The following is a 16,683-nucleotide window of genomic DNA, read 5'->3' on the forward strand; positions in this document are numbered from 1 at the left end:
ACCCCGCCCCACCTGGGGCTAGACAGCTTTCACACCTGCGCCGTCCCCGCCGCCCTCGCTCCGGCGCAGGCGCAGTGACTCGGCCTTGCTGGCTGGGCGGGCGAGGGCGCTGAGCCCTAGCGGATGTTCGCATCGATCGCGAGCGCGTAGCGATTGCTTCTGTCTGTTGTTTAGGTATGGCGCCGGCGCCGAAGCCGAGAGGCGGCGGGAACCCGGGTGGGGGTCTCGCTCTGTGCTGACCGCGATCCCGGGGCCGAGTGGGCTATGGGGGAGCCCGGCTCGTTGGTCACGGGAGACCGCGCCGGTGGCCGGAGGTGGTGCTTGCGACGGGTGGGGATGGACGCTGAGTGGCTGCTGCTCGAGGACGGAAACGAGGTGAGGCGGAGGGGGTCCTTGAGGGAGCCTAGGGGGTTGAGGAAGCAGGGCCGGGAGGCAGCCGGGGCGTCCGGGTGGGAGAGATGAATGGAGAAGGGGAGGTGGGAGCGGGTTAGAGGGAAGGGATATGAGGGGGGGGGGTCCTGGGGGAGGGGAGAGAGGGGTTCTGGGGCGGGCGGTTGAGGGGGGCGAGGTGTTTGTGTGGAGGGAGGACCGCGCGGAAGAAAAGATGGCCCCTTTGAGGGAAGCCGGGGCCTGCGGGGCGAGCCGGGGCTGAAGTCGGGGTTGCCGGAAGGAGCTGGTGGAGGGGCTTGGCGTGAGGTGGGCGTGGAGGACGTGTGGACCGGCTGGGGGTTCGAGGGGGAGGGCCCTGGGACAGCCCCCGTGTGGATTGCACGGAGCGGTGTCCCGGGAGGCGGTGGGGGGCAGCGGGAGAGCAGGAACTTTGTCAAGTTTTGTGTCGAAAAAGACCCGAGCTGCAGGTCACGTCCCTTACGGTGCCTCGACTTTAACGTGAAAATGCCCGCGTTCCCCTCTCTTGAGGTAAATTGACCCCGTGGGCGGGTCTGCAATCGTCCCGTGCGTCTCCGTGCTGCGAGCGGCGCCCCCGCAGACGGGTTGGGGGTGGGGATTCGGAAACACCGGATCTGTCCTCGCCAGAGGCCGCCCGTGGTGTTCTCTAGGGCGCTCCTCCGTGCCCACCGGAGAAACAAAGAGGACGGACGAGGCGCGCTTCCACTTGGGGGCTTGCTGGGGTGGGGGCTTAGGGTGTTCGGAGAGGGGGCTGAGCGGTTTCGGGTTCAGGCAGCTTGGGAAGCAGAGCTGGATCAGGGACGAGCTTGTGACTGGCTACGATTTGGATGCGGGGAATAGTTTGTATGAAAGATAAGTCTTTTGACGGTGATGTGTGTTTGATTAGGCCTTTTTCTCTAAGCAGTATAGTCTGAGTTCAGTCTTCCACGTATTTATTATTTATGGTTTTTCGTGTATCGTGAGACGGACTGATAAGAGCGACTTTGCCGTCAAGAGTTTATTGCTTGAATGGGGAAGCACAGTTTTACGCTGGGAAGGCGGAGAACATCCACGCAGGCTGTCCAATCAAGTACCAAGATATGGATTACTTAGTACTCTCCTGGAACAGTGGTTCCTCCGGTCGGAGGAGGGGTTCAGGTCCAGCCTTAACTTGCTGGATTAGGAGGTCTTAAAGGGTTCCTTGTGTGCTGTGATTTGAAGAACACCAGAAAGACACCCCTGCCCTCTTTTTCTATCCAGGTATCGGTACCTAAAGTCCATATTAATCGTACTAATCAACCCCTCCACCAGCTGCTTCCTTCTTTTAGCTTGAGCATTGACCTTCCCTGCACGCCTTTTTCCAAAAGCATTTTCCCTTTGGGAAGGTTAACAAATGAAGTTAACAAATGAAGACGCAACACCTGGATAATGGGAGCTGCACCTTATTTTGTATTGGGTTTGGGCTTTTACATGTGTTACTTAACGTGAGCCTTGCAAGTGTACCACACTCACGCTCAGCCTTGTAAAGTTAGTCAGATGTTAACATTCAGATTCAATTGATGAGGATTAATTCATTACTTGTCAATAGCTTGGTAGCCCCAGGAGGGGGAGTAGGAGTAGGAGTTGGGGGCAGAAAGAATGAAAGCTGCTGCAGCAAAGACAAGAGGAATTGTAAAGTACTCCTACACACATTTTAAACTCTTGGTTAATTTTGTGTAAGGCCACTGCTATGGGAAGAGACCCATACAAACCATCGTGAAAGGTAAAGACATAGTGGGAAGACCGACTTGCTCTAGGGGCATGTGTGAGCGACCTGCCAGGCCTGGCTGTCTGCAAGGTCAGGTGTTAAGAAGTCGTTGGAGCGTAGCCTGCAGTGTGTATGAAGAGAAGTCTGAATCTAGGCGAGAGATGAAGTCTTACTTATCGTAGTGGCCCCCAAACCATAACACAAAGTGGTGTGCGGTGTGCACAAGATTTAAGTGTGCCGATAGCATTTCGTTATAACGGAGTTAGTTTCCTGCCTTTCCAGTTCCCTTAAAAAAAATTTTTTTTTTCAACGTTTTTATTTATTTTTGGGACAGAGAGAGACAGAGCATGAACGGGGGAGGGGCAGAGAGAGAGGGAGACACAGAATCGGAAACAGGCTCCAGGCTCTGAGCCATCAGCCCAGAGCCTGACGCGGGGCTCGAGCTCACGGACCGCGAGATCGTGACCTGGCTGAAGTCGGACGCTTAACCGACTGCGCCACCCAGGCGCCCCTCCAGTTCCCTTTAAAGTCTTAGATTTCCCAGATAAAACAACAAAACAAGATTCCTCTCATTTCACTGAATGGAACATAGTAGTAAATTGACTGAAGTCAACTGAAGAAGTCCTTAAACTTCTTTTTTTCAAAGAAGGCTTTTGTTTGTTTTGTTTTTTAATGTTTATTTATTTATTTTTTGAGAGAGAAAGGGAGAGAATCCCAAGCAGGCTCTGAGCTGTCAGAGCAGAGCCCGATGCGGGGCTTTAGCTTACAAACCAGGAGATCATGACCTGAGCAGAAATCAAGAGTTGGAAGCTTAACCGACTGAGCTACCCAGGTGCCCCTGTTTTTGTTTTTTTAAGTAATCTCTACACCTAACATGGGGCACAAACTCATGACCCGGAGATCAAGAGTTGCATCTTCCACCAACTGAGCTAGCCAAGCACTGTCCTTAAACTTCTTAAATCAATCCAGAGAGTTTGGTGGAAAAACAAATTAGGTTTTCATGAAGCTTTTTGGGCTAAAGGGGTTGAAAACAGGGAAAGGACGGTTCTACAGTATTTGCTGGCCATTTGGGAAACAATAGGAATCATCCCCGGGAGGAATGGGATAGCAGCAAAAGTGGGTAAGGATTGCAAAATTGTTGTAAATAGAAACAACCCCCAGCATATGCATTGGTGGTTTATTGGCACTCAGTTCCCTTGCAAAGTTTACTTTCATGTGCAAATGGTGCTGGAATATCCGGATAAACTCACCACAGACTCTTTAACCTTGGTGTACGAAGGTACATTCTAGGACCAGACAGTAAAGGGAAGGACAAAAAAGAATGATTCCTTACGTTCATGGATTCAGAGTCTGCAGGAGGCAATTTCAAAAAAAATAGCCATTCATCTCCCTTTTCTGTAATGCTTTACCCAGGCAGTTGTCAAGGGCTGTGTGGCTGTCTCTCCATAAGTATTAAAATAGGCTATGGAATACTTCCTTTATTAGAAATAAAGCTACCTACATGAAAATTCTTACTGAATATGGATGACAGATAAACCCTTAAACGTTTCATTTAAAAAAAAAATTAACTTTTAAAAATAAGCTACATGCCCAGCATAGGGCTTGAACTCATGACCCTGAGATCAAGAGTCACGTGCTCTACTGACTGAGGGGTGCCTAAGTGGCTCAGTTAAGTGTCTGGCTCTTGATTGTGGCTCAGGTCATGATCTCATGGTTTGATTATGAGATCGAGCTCCACACCTGGCTCTGTGCTGTCACCAAGCCTGCTTGGGATTCTCTCTCCCTTTCCCTCTGCCCCTCCCCCACTCATGCGTGCTTTTTTTTTTTTGCTGTCTCTCAAAATAAATAAATAAACTTTAAAAAGTCACATGCTCTTCTGATTGAGCCAGCCAGGTGCCCCTAAACATTCCATTTTTGAAGGATATATATGTTAATTCTGAGGAACTTGGATAACAAATGGGATTTCTGGCAAACTGTTCGAAGAACTAAAGAACTTAAGTCAGATTGTAAGAGTTCCTGGCTGCTGCTCCATAGTTTTCAGAGGTAATAACTGAGTTTCCAATTTCTGAGCTAAAAAATGCTCATCCTAGAATCTGGGAGGATGCATAAGCTCTTTATTCTTCCACTCACAAACTCTTACTAAGTGCTGTCCCAGGTACAGAAACAGTGGTACACGAGACAGATAAGGTCCCTGCTCACGAAATTTATATTCTAGTAAGGGGGGAGGAATAAATAGGTAAAGCAAACAAGGTAATTTTGGATTGTGACAAGTGCATGCTAACAACATGAAGGAATGCAGTGGTCGGGGAGGGAGCAGGCAACAACTCTAGGGTAATCGGGGTAGGCCCTTGGGGAGCTGAAACTTGAAAGATGAGAAGGAGCCTGTGCAGATGTCTCAGACAAGAGTGTTCCAAGTAGAGGGGACTTGTGAAAAGACCCTCAGGCAGTGGTGAGTGTTTCTGTCTGTGGTGTGAGGTACACCTGTGTGTGTGAGGTGGAGGGGGTTAGGACATTCAGGCCTTATAGGCTATGGAAGGGAGTTTGGATCATGAATGTAGTTTGAAAAGAAGGGAAATGGTCTGATTTAGAGTTTGTATGATACCACTGCAGCTGCTGTGTGAAGAACGAAGTTGGTCTGAGTCAGGGAGTGCAGGGCAGGAACAAGAACAGCCTAACTGGTGGAGGTCAGGTTGTATGGACCAAGGTATTGGCCATAGAGAGAAATGAACAGATTTAGGATATATTTGAATTACAACCAGCAGAATTTGCTGATGATTTTAATGTCAGGATGAGGGACAGAGAAGAATCAAAGATGGCTCCTTGGTTTTGGGCTAAGCAGTTGCTTGGATGGTGGTGTCAGTTACTGAGATGAGAGTTTGAGGGGAAGAATAGATTGGGGCAAGGAGAGTCATGGTGGTCCTTGAGGGACTGAGGAGGACAGGCATGATTCTGAAAGATTTTCAAAAGGAGCAAAATGGGTAGCTTATACCAAACCACAGACCATTTGGCTTAATGTTCTCAGCTATGGTTGTGGTATGGGTCATTAAAGAGGTGGCTTGTGCACCAAGAAGAATAAGCAGGGGATTCTAAGATCTAAATCTCGGGAGAATTTCATTTTCTTCCTTGACAGAGTTATTATAAACTAAACTGGTCTATCAGGAAAGTGTGATGGATGGGAATTGAGGCTTCTTTGCAACCTTTTCCAGAGGCTCTCATGATGTCTTCTCATGGATAAGATAGAAAATATGAACTTGATGCAAAGACTCTTGGTTGAATTACAACTGGTTAAAGGTATACCCAGATTGTTTGGTATAATGTTTACTAGGCTTTCCTGGGAGCTTTGCCTTTGGCTCCATCCTGTTTCAATATTTTTTATCTGTGCCCTAAATGAATGTAGAGAGGGTCTCATATCAGTTTGGTAGATGAGTCAAAGCTGGAAGGGATATTGAGTATGTCTGATGGCAGATTAAAAATTCAGAAAGGTCTTGACAAGCTCATGTGATAGGCTGAACTAACAAGATGGAATTTAATAGGAATCAATGTAAGGTCCTGCACTCGAATCCAAATTTGCCAACTAGTCAAGTATAGGACAGAAGAGACATGACTTAGCATAGCAATTCTTGGGGGAGGGTTAGACCAAGAAATTTAATCATTCCTAAGCCTGAGGATACATTGGCAGTGTGATAGATCTGCCGTGAAAGCTAATGCAATTTATATGCTCCAGTGATAATATCTAGAACTGGGAAAGTGATACTTGCATTTGACTGTGTTACAAAAATTATTTTTTTAATATGGCATCCAGGAATAAAAATAAACCAGGAGTCTCTTCACAGATCTATTAGGATAGCAAAGAGACTCAAACATATGCCATGGGAGGTAGGTTGAAGTAACTGGGAACATAGGGCCAAGAAAAGACTAGGTAGATACTTTATAGCTGTCAAGTGGAAGGAGGATGGGAGATTTTTTCATGGTGCTCAGGCCAAAGGATGGAATTTATAGGGAGAAGGATGCCAAGTCAGGACCATTAAAAAATTGGAGCAGCGGTCTTGTATAGATGTTATAGTCATTGGCAGTGTTTAAGACTAATTGATTGGGGTGTGTGGAAAGGTTTTCCTCCATCTCATGACCTTTCAGCGTCCTCCCAACCCTGACATTCCATGATTAACTTCATTCAGCTGTTTCTTCATGTCAGAACTTGCTTTTTTCTAACTGATGGCTCCCATGGTAGCTGAAGGAGATAGCTGATGAGATTGGGTTTCATGAGAGTCTGGTTTCATAAGTCAGGACATGTGCATATTGCTGGTTGACAAGATTGTAAAGGACCTCCCTGTTCAGCAGAATGACTGATTATGTCTCTTACATTGTTGTCTTCCTAGGTGACTATAGGGCGAGGATTTGGTGTCACATACCAACTGGTATCAAAAATCTGCCCTCTGATGATTTCCCGAAACCACTGTGTTTTGAAGCAGAATGTCGAGGGCCAGTGGACAATTATGGACAACAAGGTACAGGAATATATAGAAGCCTGTTGACTTTACTAAATTTTTGTTTATTTTTAAATTCCTTTTTTTTTTTTTTTTTTTTTTTTTTGCATAGGTAGTACATGATACAAAGTTAAAAGGCTCAAAAGTAATATCTTCTCCCCAGCCACCCAGTTTTCTTCTTTGGAGACAGACATTTCTGTATGCTGCCAGGGATTAGATTATACCAAAATAATTTCTAATGACTTGAATGAAAGTATTTTACTTTGAAGGGAATACCTGAATTGGAGCAGTAGGTCCTGCTCCAGAAACTAGACTAAGTTACTGGGGGAATTGGCCTTTGTGAGTCATAGGTCCAGAGACCTTGGAAATCTGATGAATATTCTGGAGTACACCTGTGGTTCAGAGCACTGGGAGGAGGAGGGAGCTGAGCTGACTGGACTTAGCTCCTTCCCTTCCCTATTCCTTTCAATCAGAGCAAATACTTCCCACCCCCTTTTTAATCTGTTTTACATATTCATGTTTTGAGGAAGATTTCCTTTGAATAACTTTGAAAATCACTGGTCTGGTGTGAATACTAAGGGAGGTGAAATAGTGTGTAAAGCCCAGCAATTAGGAAGTGCCTAATGAGCAGATAGATATACAAGCACTCAGGGATATGGTGAAAATAGAGATTGTGCCGTGAGAGAAATTCTCATGTTGATAGCTAAAAATTAGGAAGTATGAAATGTCTTCAGATGCCATCTTACATTGCTCTGGTTGAAGGGAGTGTAAAGACACCTGTTAGAAAGAAGGTTATTAAATGGTTCTGAGACCAATTCTGAGGTGGGTGCAGTTACCCTCCCACCACCAAGCAGTGCTTGGGACACCAGCTTGGAGTCCTACTTACTATTCAACTCAGTTCTAATAGCATCAGATTCCATAGGTTAACCCCTATGCTCCTGACCAACAGCTGTAGATTGGAGGCTTCAGGGACCCCTTCCTTGGACTTCAGATGCCAGTCACAAGTCCAAGTTGTTTACTTGTACTTCTAACCAACTGGAACCAACTGGTTCTAATGACCTCCTTCCCCTTTGGATTTGATTAGTTAGCTAGAGTGGCTCACAGAACTCAGGGAAACATTTACTTAAGTTTACCAGTTTATTATGAAAGGATATGGTAAGGAATTCAGATGAACATCCAGACAGAGGAGATGTGTAGGGCAAGGTATACAGGAAAGGGCACAAGGCTTTCATGTCCTATATGGGTATTCCACTCCCTCAACACCTCCATATAGTCACCAACCCAGAAGCTCCCTGAACCCATCCTTTTGAGTTTTTGTGGAGGCTCTATAACACAGCATGATTGATTAAATCATTGGCTGTTGGTAATCACTTCAACGACCAGTCCCTCTCCCTTCCCAGGAAGTTGAGGGGTGGGACTGAAAGTTTCAACCCTCTGGTTACTTAGTTGGTTCCCCTAGCAATTAGACCCCCATCCTTAGGTGACCTGGGATGGTCCCAAAGTTGCCTCATTAGCATAACAAAAGACGCCTTTCCGTCTCACCACTTAGGAAATTCCAAGAGTTTTTAGGAGCTCCGCGCTTAGAAACAGGGATAAAGGCCAAATGTATATTTCTTATTATAATTCACAGTCTCACAGGTATCCTGCAGGCCTGCCTCATTTTGCATGCTTAAAACTGCTAGATTTAAGCTGTTGAGAAAGTACCTTCCTGACTAGAATTAAGTTGAGTTGGCACTATATTGAAGAAGAGAGTATAAGTGCTAAGTAAATTGGTTTGGCACTCTTGGCAAGACATTATGAGCAGAATAGAAATTGGCACTGAAAGGGGGCCTTAGAGATGATCAAGGTTAATCTCTTCTGGGAACAGATGAATCTGAGGCCCAGGGAGATAAATTGACTTGCCCAGGGGCCTTCTAACTGACTGTTGAAGTGAATGAATGAACCAGGGCTGGAACTCAAATAAGTCTCTACTATGTCCTGTTGTCAAACACCAAGGAGGTATGCAGTGATTTGCTATACAGATATGTCCTGCTTTTGGAAAGTTCACATTATCTATCCTACATTTTGCTTTTACAAGAGACCTACATTGGTACCTGTATTTGCTAACTAAAAGAAATCAGAAGAGGATTTTCACTTTTACAAAATAAGGCGAAAATAGCGCTTAGCATTTGTTTTGCAGCGAGCTGTTATAGAGGCAGCACACACCAGAGCTTTGAGAGTGGCACCGGGGAGCTCTTTCACAGGGAGCTACACTCAGCATCTCAGCTTCACGGTGCCATAGTTGTGGGGGTTTTTTTGTTTTGTTTTTTTGTTTTTAGTTTATTTATTTTGAGAGAGAGAGAACTTGTGCATGAGCGGAGGAGGGGCAGAGAGAGGGAGAGAGAATCGCAAGCAGGCTCTGTGCTGTCAGCGCAGAAGCCGACATGGTGCTCAATTGCACAAACCTTGAGATCCTGACCTGAGCTGAAACCAAGAGTTGGGTGTTTAACCGACTGAGCCACCCAAGCGCCCAAGGTTCCATAGTTTTGAACTGTGTCTGTGAGCATCAGTGTTTTAATCTTGATTTATTTTGTGTTTCCATTAGCAGGTGATGTCCTAAGGTATCAGAAAAGCCTAAAAGAGGCTATATTATGTGTCTGAGAACAATAAAAATATTTTCCCATATAAGTTAATGGTAGTTGCATCTTTACTTTGCACCAGCGGCTTATGAAGAAGGGCTTCATGGGAGCACTCTCCTTTTGGATAGCAGGGGAAACCTGTACTGGTTGCATGATTTAAAAAAATTAATTATACATATCTAAGTCATAGACGTCAGGTTTTAAAGCCCCTGCAATAGCTTATATCGAACCACTTTAGGAAAAGACATTTTCCTTATCAGAGTTGGCTGTCTGAGAAATGGAATTACAGTATTATAGAGGTAAGTTCTCCGGTGCTCTTCTCTTTGATGATGTGTAGTATGGGTATACACCATTTATGGGATAGCAGATTTTGAAAGGTTGGGAAGCCACCAACTGACTGATTTTACTGTTCCTTGAACATCAGCTTCAGGGACAGAGGTGGCCCATGCCAGCGACAGATCATGACTGTGCTTCTGGGCTGCTCTCCAGTGTTAGCTGTGTATGTTTTCTTCCAGGGCTGTTGTTACCATGAGATTCCTCTCTGAGGTCTCAGACAGATAATACAGAGGAAAGGTAGGCTCCTGATTCTTCCAAGCCTTTTCTGGTTTAAGCCTCTTAGCTTTGATTCCATTTGTGAGGTAACTGATTTTTAAGAGAAGCTGTGAGTCAAGTGTTTTGATGGAGCAACTACTCTTACAGGTAAAAGCACTCCCCCCCCATTTTTTTTTCCTTAACAAACGCTCCTTTCCTTTGTGGCTTTTTTCTGGCACCATGCCTCGGCAGTCCTCTTCTTCTGATGAAGGATTTGAATTTCACGTGCAGGATGTTATTGTTATGGTCATGTTTGAAGTCATTTGCCAAGTCTTTTCAAGAGGTAGATACTTCTAAGAATTCAAAACTCAGAACTGCATTCTCTCTTCATTAAATGGTCTCTCTTATATGCTGGAATGGCCAGAAAATGAAAGCTTAAGTACAGATACAAAAATTGCAACAAATGCAATTTTAGTTTAAATTGGCTTAAAAAAAAGAAAAACTGTGGAGGACTGCTGAGTCTGCACACAAAATATTGTAGTTGTGTGCATTTCAGTTGGAAAGCTCTTGAGATGGCTCATTGTAGGTATTCATATCCAGCTGTTTCAGAAAATTGGTTGTTTGAGGGTCCATCTGAAATGCCTTGGTGGGTTTTCTTGCCTTCAGTCCTAGAGATTTGGGCATGGAGTTTGAACCTTTCTCCTCCTATCGTGTTGTTATTCATCTGCTCCCTGGTGAGTCCCACCTTCATGCTTCTGTACACTATGGCATTTCATGTCTCTGGTGAATTATACTGTCTGTGAACACACCTTGTTGCTTGGGACAGTTCAACTTCTGGTCTTCCAGCAGCTGGAGCAGTGATTGTCAACCCTGTTTCCAGTTTTTGTGCTTACCTGGGGTTCTTTTAAAAAATACTCGTGGTATCATATTAAAATTGAGAACTTCCATTCATCAAAAGACACCATTAAGAAAGTGAAAGGCAAACTCAGAGTGGAAGATATTTGCTGCACATAACCAATGAAGGACTTTATATTTGAATATGTACATAACTCCAAATCAATAAGAAAAAGAAAGATAATCCAGTTTTAAAAATGGGCAAGAGCCAGACACTTCACAAAAGATTATATCCAAATGTTCAGTGTTCATGAGAAGTTGTTCAGCCTCATTAATGATAAGGGAAATGCAAATTAAAACCACAGTGGAATACCACTACATATCCACCAGAGTGGCTAAAATTAAATACTGATGATGCCAGGTATTGTCAAGTTGTCTTTTGGTAGAGGTATAGATTGGCATAACAAATTTGGAAAATTATTTGGCATTATTTATTAAAGTTGCATACACACACACACACACACACACACACACCTCACAACAATATTTTCACTCCCAAGGAAACAACCCAAGTGTTTATCAACGGTAGAATCTTAAAATGAAACACTATACTAGAATGAATGTGAATGAGCTACCACTATATCCAGCAGCATGGATAAATGTCACAATATTGAGTTAGAGAAGACAGACACAAAAGAATACATATTATATGATGCCATTTATATAATTGTCAAAACCGGGCAAAACTAATATGTGACATCAAGCCAGGCTGACAGTCCCCTTATGTATGGAGGGGGAGGGGCTTAGTGACTAGAAGGAAGCCCAGGGGGTCTCTGGGATGCTGAGAATGTGTAATTTTTTTTTTTTTAACCTTGTGGTAGTTACACTGAGATGTTCACTTTGTGATTATTCATCTAGTTATATATTTATGATTTGTGCACTTTTATGTTTGTATGTTATATTTTAGTGAAGAATTTCTAATGCCAAGTGCCGGTAAGGATGCAGAGTAACTGGAACTCTTAACCATTGCAAGTGAGGATACAAAATGATATCAGCACTTTGAAAACCAGTTTGGCAGTTTCTTCCAGTTAAACATGTACTTATCCAACATTCCTTTTCCTGTCCCAAATTAATAAAAACTTATGTTCTTACAGAAACTTGTATGTGAATGTTCTTGTGGCTTTATTCATAGTCACCAGAAACTGGAAGAAACAACTAGGGACTGGATAAACAAACTGGTAACATCCATGACTTAGGATATTATTCAGCAGTAAAAATGTCAAACTGCTGTTAATGCAACAAAGTAGATAAATCTTAAAGTCATTATGCTAGGTGAAAGAAGCCAGATTCAAAAGGATACATACTGGTGTGGTTCCATTTATACAACATTCTGGAAAAGGCAAACCTATGTAGGGCAGAGAATAGGTGAGTAGTTGCCTGGGAATGAGGGAAGGGTCGACTGCAAAGGGGCACTGTGTCTTGATACAAATTGCATATTCTGTGTTTGTATATAAACTGGATTTTTAAAATTCTGATGTCTAGTCCCCATCTCAGACCATTTAACCCAGTCACTATTTCTTGTAAACATTTCCAGGTGATTTCACTGTACATCAGGGTTGAGAACCACTGGGTTACATAAATCATTTGATGAACTGCATGAAAACATTGCCCGTTGGCTTTGGGTTTCCACTCAAACGGATTAAAAATGCTGGACAGAGATTGAGCATCAAGTGAAGTAATTGGTGTTGAAGGGGGTGCAGGTGATCCCACTTTTTTCCCATTGATGGCTGAGAGTCACTGGGCAGGCTTTTCTTTGGTTATCACTTTGCTGCTGCTGACAGTGCTCAAACTGGTGATTGTGAAAACTATCAAGAAAGGCTTGGCGGTGTCTGGGTGGCACAGTTGCTTAAGCGTTTAACTTTGGCTCAGGCCATGATCTCGTGGTTTGTAGATTCAAGCCCCGCATCGGACTCTGTGCTGACAGGTGAGAGCCTGGAGCCTACTTCAGATTCTGTGTCTCCTTCTCTCTCTGCTTCTCCCCTTCTCACGCTCTTATCTCTCTCAAAAATGAACTTTTAAAAAAAAAAAGGCTTAAACACAGTTTGAGATAGATATATTTAAATGTTTATTCTTAAGAGAGGGGCAGAGTGCGAGTGGGGGAGGGGCAGAGAGAGCCGGGGAGACACAGAATCTGAAGCAGGCTCCAGGCTCTGAGCTGTTAGCACAGAGCCCGAGGCAGGGCTTGAACTCATAAACCAGGGAGATTGTGACCTGAGCTGAAGTTGGATGGTCAACTGACAGCCACCCAAGTGCCCCCAGTTTGATTTATTTAAGCTGTTGCATTTGAGATCATATCCTGGGCAGTACATGATTGTTCTTATACAGCCGTGGTAATTTCATCCTTTTCTACCGTCGCCCTGTGAACAGACCTGAGTTGGGGCTGTGGTCCAAAGTATACCACTAGATGTCACCAAGGAGTGATGAATGGATAAACAGAGGGATCCAGGGATAAAAAGTGATGGGAAAATTGTGAGAGTTTATTTTCCAGATCTCAAAGGGCTCTCAAGGAGGCAGGTTACTGCAGAGGATCTTGCAGAGGGTTGCAATACGTCTTGAAAGTTCACCCTAGCTTTTTAGGGTTTTGTTCACTCTAGTCTTAGGTTGCTTCTATAGCCTTCTTAACCTTCTCTTTGTCTTTGAGATTCTTCTTAAATGTCTATACCTTGGCAGTAGGTGGCCTCCTGTGTCATACTACTTTTCCTGAAACCTTTTTCCTATGTATAATCTATAATTGACTATTCTGCTATAGAACTGTTCTCAAATACATTCTTTGGGCCTTCCTCCCCCTCCTTTTTATTCCTGCATATGTTGTTTCAGAAATCAGAACCGATCACTCTCCATAATTTCTCAGGCTGAATATGAGTAGAAAAGTTGGGAGAAGGTTGGTCAGATAAGCCAGGTTAGGGCCAAGGCAGTGAGTTAAAGCCAGTCTTTCTATATGTATCTATGCTCGTCTTTCTCTCCCTCTCCCCACTCTGGCCAGATAACACAAAACCAGAAACAAGGGCCTAAAACCAATCCAGAGCTGAGATCCAAATCTATTCTTCATCCTTTGTGGCTTGTGGTCAAGCCTCCCATCCCTCATATTTGGGCTGATCAGGTATTCTAGCCGCGAGGAGGTAGCTATCGTTACCAACTTGAATATAGTCTTAGTCCCAGTTCATATGTGACCTTCATCTCTGGCCTGTGTCCCAAAGATACGTTCTTATTATGAGTTAAATTGTTCACTTGTCTCTTTCCTTCTCTTCCCTCTCCTCTTTCTTCCCTTCCTCTTTCTTTCTTTCTTTCTTTCTTTCTTTCTTTCTTTCTTTCTTTCTTTCCTTCCTTCCTTCCTTCCTTCCTTCCTTCCTTCCTTCCTTCCTTCCTTCCTTCCTTCCTTCCTTCCTTCCTATGGGTTAAAATGTCCACTTGTCTCTTTTCTTTTTTCTCTTTCCTTCCTCCCTCCTTCTCTCCCTCCCTCCCTTCCTTCCATCCAAGTTTATTTATTTAAGTGATCTCTACCCCCAGCATGGGGCTTGAACTCATGCCCCGAAATCAAGAGTCACATGCTCTTCTGACCAAGCCAACCAGGCACACTCCCACTTGTCTCTTTAAACTTTAAATCGTACATTTGTTTCAAGTCTGTTTTAGAATGCGTCATCTCTGTTTAGCATCTCTTCTCTAGCCCGTCTCTATATGATACTCCTTTGCATTTATAGGCTGTGCTGTGTAATCCCACATTTACTTATGTGTGCCCTCATGTTTTCCTTTCCACAGTCAGCTGCTAAAAGTTGTTTTCATATCTTCTACTTTTGTGCTCAGTATATTTACCTTGCAAGATGCTGAGCATAGAATTGAAATAACTGTTGATAAGTCAATTGAGCCAGAACATAATAATAGTAGTGAACACTTATATAATACTTACCATGTGCCAGGCACTTTTCTGAGTACATTACATATGTCATCTCATTAAATCCACACAGACTCCATGAGGGAGAGACTATTATTATCCTCCATTTTATAGATGTGATAACTGGAGCATGGAGAGGTTAAGAAAGTCACCCAAAGTTACACAGCTATTAAGTGATGGAGCCAGATTATAAATCCAGGCAGTCCGACTCCAGGGTCCATGCTCTTAACCCCTACACTATGGCTTAATTTAAGTCATTAAAGTAAATATATATTGAGCATTTATTATATGTGAGTCACTGTGCTTAGTGTTTTACATGTATTATTTCATTCTTCACAGAACAGTATGAGTTAGGAACTGTACTATCCCTATTTTACAGGTAAAACTGAGATACAGAGGTTAAGTAAATCGCTGAAGGCCATGCAACTAATAAACCCAAGGTGGTGCATTGGGGCTATGAACTCAAGTCTGTCTGAGCCAAAGCTCCATCTCTTAACCACTGTGCTGTATTACCCCCTGGACCTTTGGTGCTATTAATTGGGTCAGATCCCACCTGCAGGTTGACCCCAGTACAAGGTATTGATACACTCTTTTTAGGTTTATGTATGTGTGCTGGGAAGTGCTTTGCTCATTCACCAATGTGTTCAGGGACCACATTTAGAGACAGTGCTTGTGTGATTTTCCTGGCTAAGCCTATCTTTTGAACCTCATCATTAGATACTACTTCCTTCACTAATAGCCATTTTTCCAGTCTTGGGCCATTGCCCCCAGTTTAGGTCAATAGGAGCTATTCAGTTGCAGTTTCTTTTAGTGCTGCTGCATTTATTTGAGTAATTCATCTGCCAGTAATAAGGTAATTCCTGCCTGTTACACAGGCAGTTCTCTGTGGAGGCATGGATGTGAAATATAGGTAAAAAGCCAAAGCTGTTTCAGAAATGCTATTTCTAAGGGTGATGGTTTATCAACCTTTTCTGTTTGTTCTCAGGGGTTTTCCTTCTGAAAAGGCAGAAGTTTTTGTAGCATCAGGAGAAACGTTCCATTAAGAGGAGGAAAATCATGAAGCTTATTTTGTCTTTATTTCCCTTTCTCTAGAGTCTGAATGGTGTTTGGCTGAACAGACAACGTCTAGAACCTTTAAATGTCTATTCTATCCATAAGGGAGACCACATCCAGCTTGGGGTACCTCTGGAAAATAAGGAGAATGCAGAGTATGAATATGAAGTTACTGAAGAAGAGTGGGACAGGATGTATCCTTGTCTTGCCCCAAAGAATGACCAGATGACGGGAAAAAATAAGGGATTGAGAACTAAAAGGAAATTTAGTTTGGATGAATTAGAGGGCCCTGGAGCTGAAGGCCCCTCAAATTTGAAATCCAAAATAAGTAAAGTATCTTGTGAATCTGGTCAACCAGTGAAGTCTCATGGGAAAGGTGAAGTGGCCAGTCAGCCCTCTGAATATTTGGATCCTAAGTTGACTTCTCTTGAGCCAAGTGAGAAGGCCACAGAGGTTCATGTTTACCCTGGCTCCACAAAAGTCATAGAGCTTCATCATAAGAAGCAGAAAGCCTCAAACCCTTCAGCATCTCACAGCAGCTTAGCACTGTTCAGGGTGACCATGTCCAGGATTCTGAAGCTGAAAACACAAATGCAGGAAAAACAGGTAGCTGTACTGAATGTGAAAAAACAGACCCAAAAAGGGAACTCAAAGAAAATCGTAAAAATGGAGCAGGAGCTGCAGGACTTACAGTCCCAGCTATGTGCAGAGCAGGCCCAGCAACAGGCCAGAGTGGAACAGCTAGAGAAGACTTTCCAGGAAGAGGAACAGCATCTCCAGGTACGGCATAGGAGGAAGGGACACCAGTGCTCCTCAGGGGTGGGTAGGCCTTTGGTGGGCCTCTGGCCATAGCTCTCTGTTTCTGGGTCAGGGACCACATGCTGAGTGCCAGGAACAGGAAGTAGAATGGGAGAAGAAGACTTAGATGGGAGAAGGGAGTTGAGTGCAGGGTTAAGGCTTCAGCACGATGACCAAGAGCCAGAGTTTGGGTGCTGTGTTGGCTGAAGGGGGCTGGGAGAGCCAGCCAGGATGCAGTTGATCTCAGGATATAAAGCTGAGGCACCTGAGAACTGAGGCAGA

General features: G+C 44.0%; 1 protein-coding gene across 5 annotated transcripts in view; it reads left to right on the forward strand.

Annotated features, from left to right (window-relative positions):
* Positions 1-94: 94 nt before the first annotated feature.
* Positions 95-16,683, forward strand: part of RNF8 (ring finger protein 8) — a 33,102-nt gene continuing 16,513 nt past the window's right edge. For 3 of the 5 annotated variants that reach the window (XM_023253930.2, XM_023253931.2, XM_045057470.1), the window contains exons 1-3: positions 181-375; positions 6,511-6,639; positions 15,643-16,383. In XM_023253930.2, coding sequence (XP_023109698.2) covers positions 265-375; positions 6,511-6,639; positions 15,643-16,383 — 981 coding nt within the window. In that variant the 5' untranslated portion in view covers positions 181-264. The other 2 variants (XM_045057469.1, XM_045057468.1) reach the window with 2 other exon arrangements.

Source organism: Felis catus, chromosome B2 (assembly GCF_018350175.1).
Source record: "Felis catus isolate Fca126 chromosome B2, F.catus_Fca126_mat1.0, whole genome shotgun sequence".
In the NCBI taxonomy this organism is placed as follows: Eukaryota; Metazoa; Chordata; class Mammalia; order Carnivora; family Felidae; genus Felis; species Felis catus.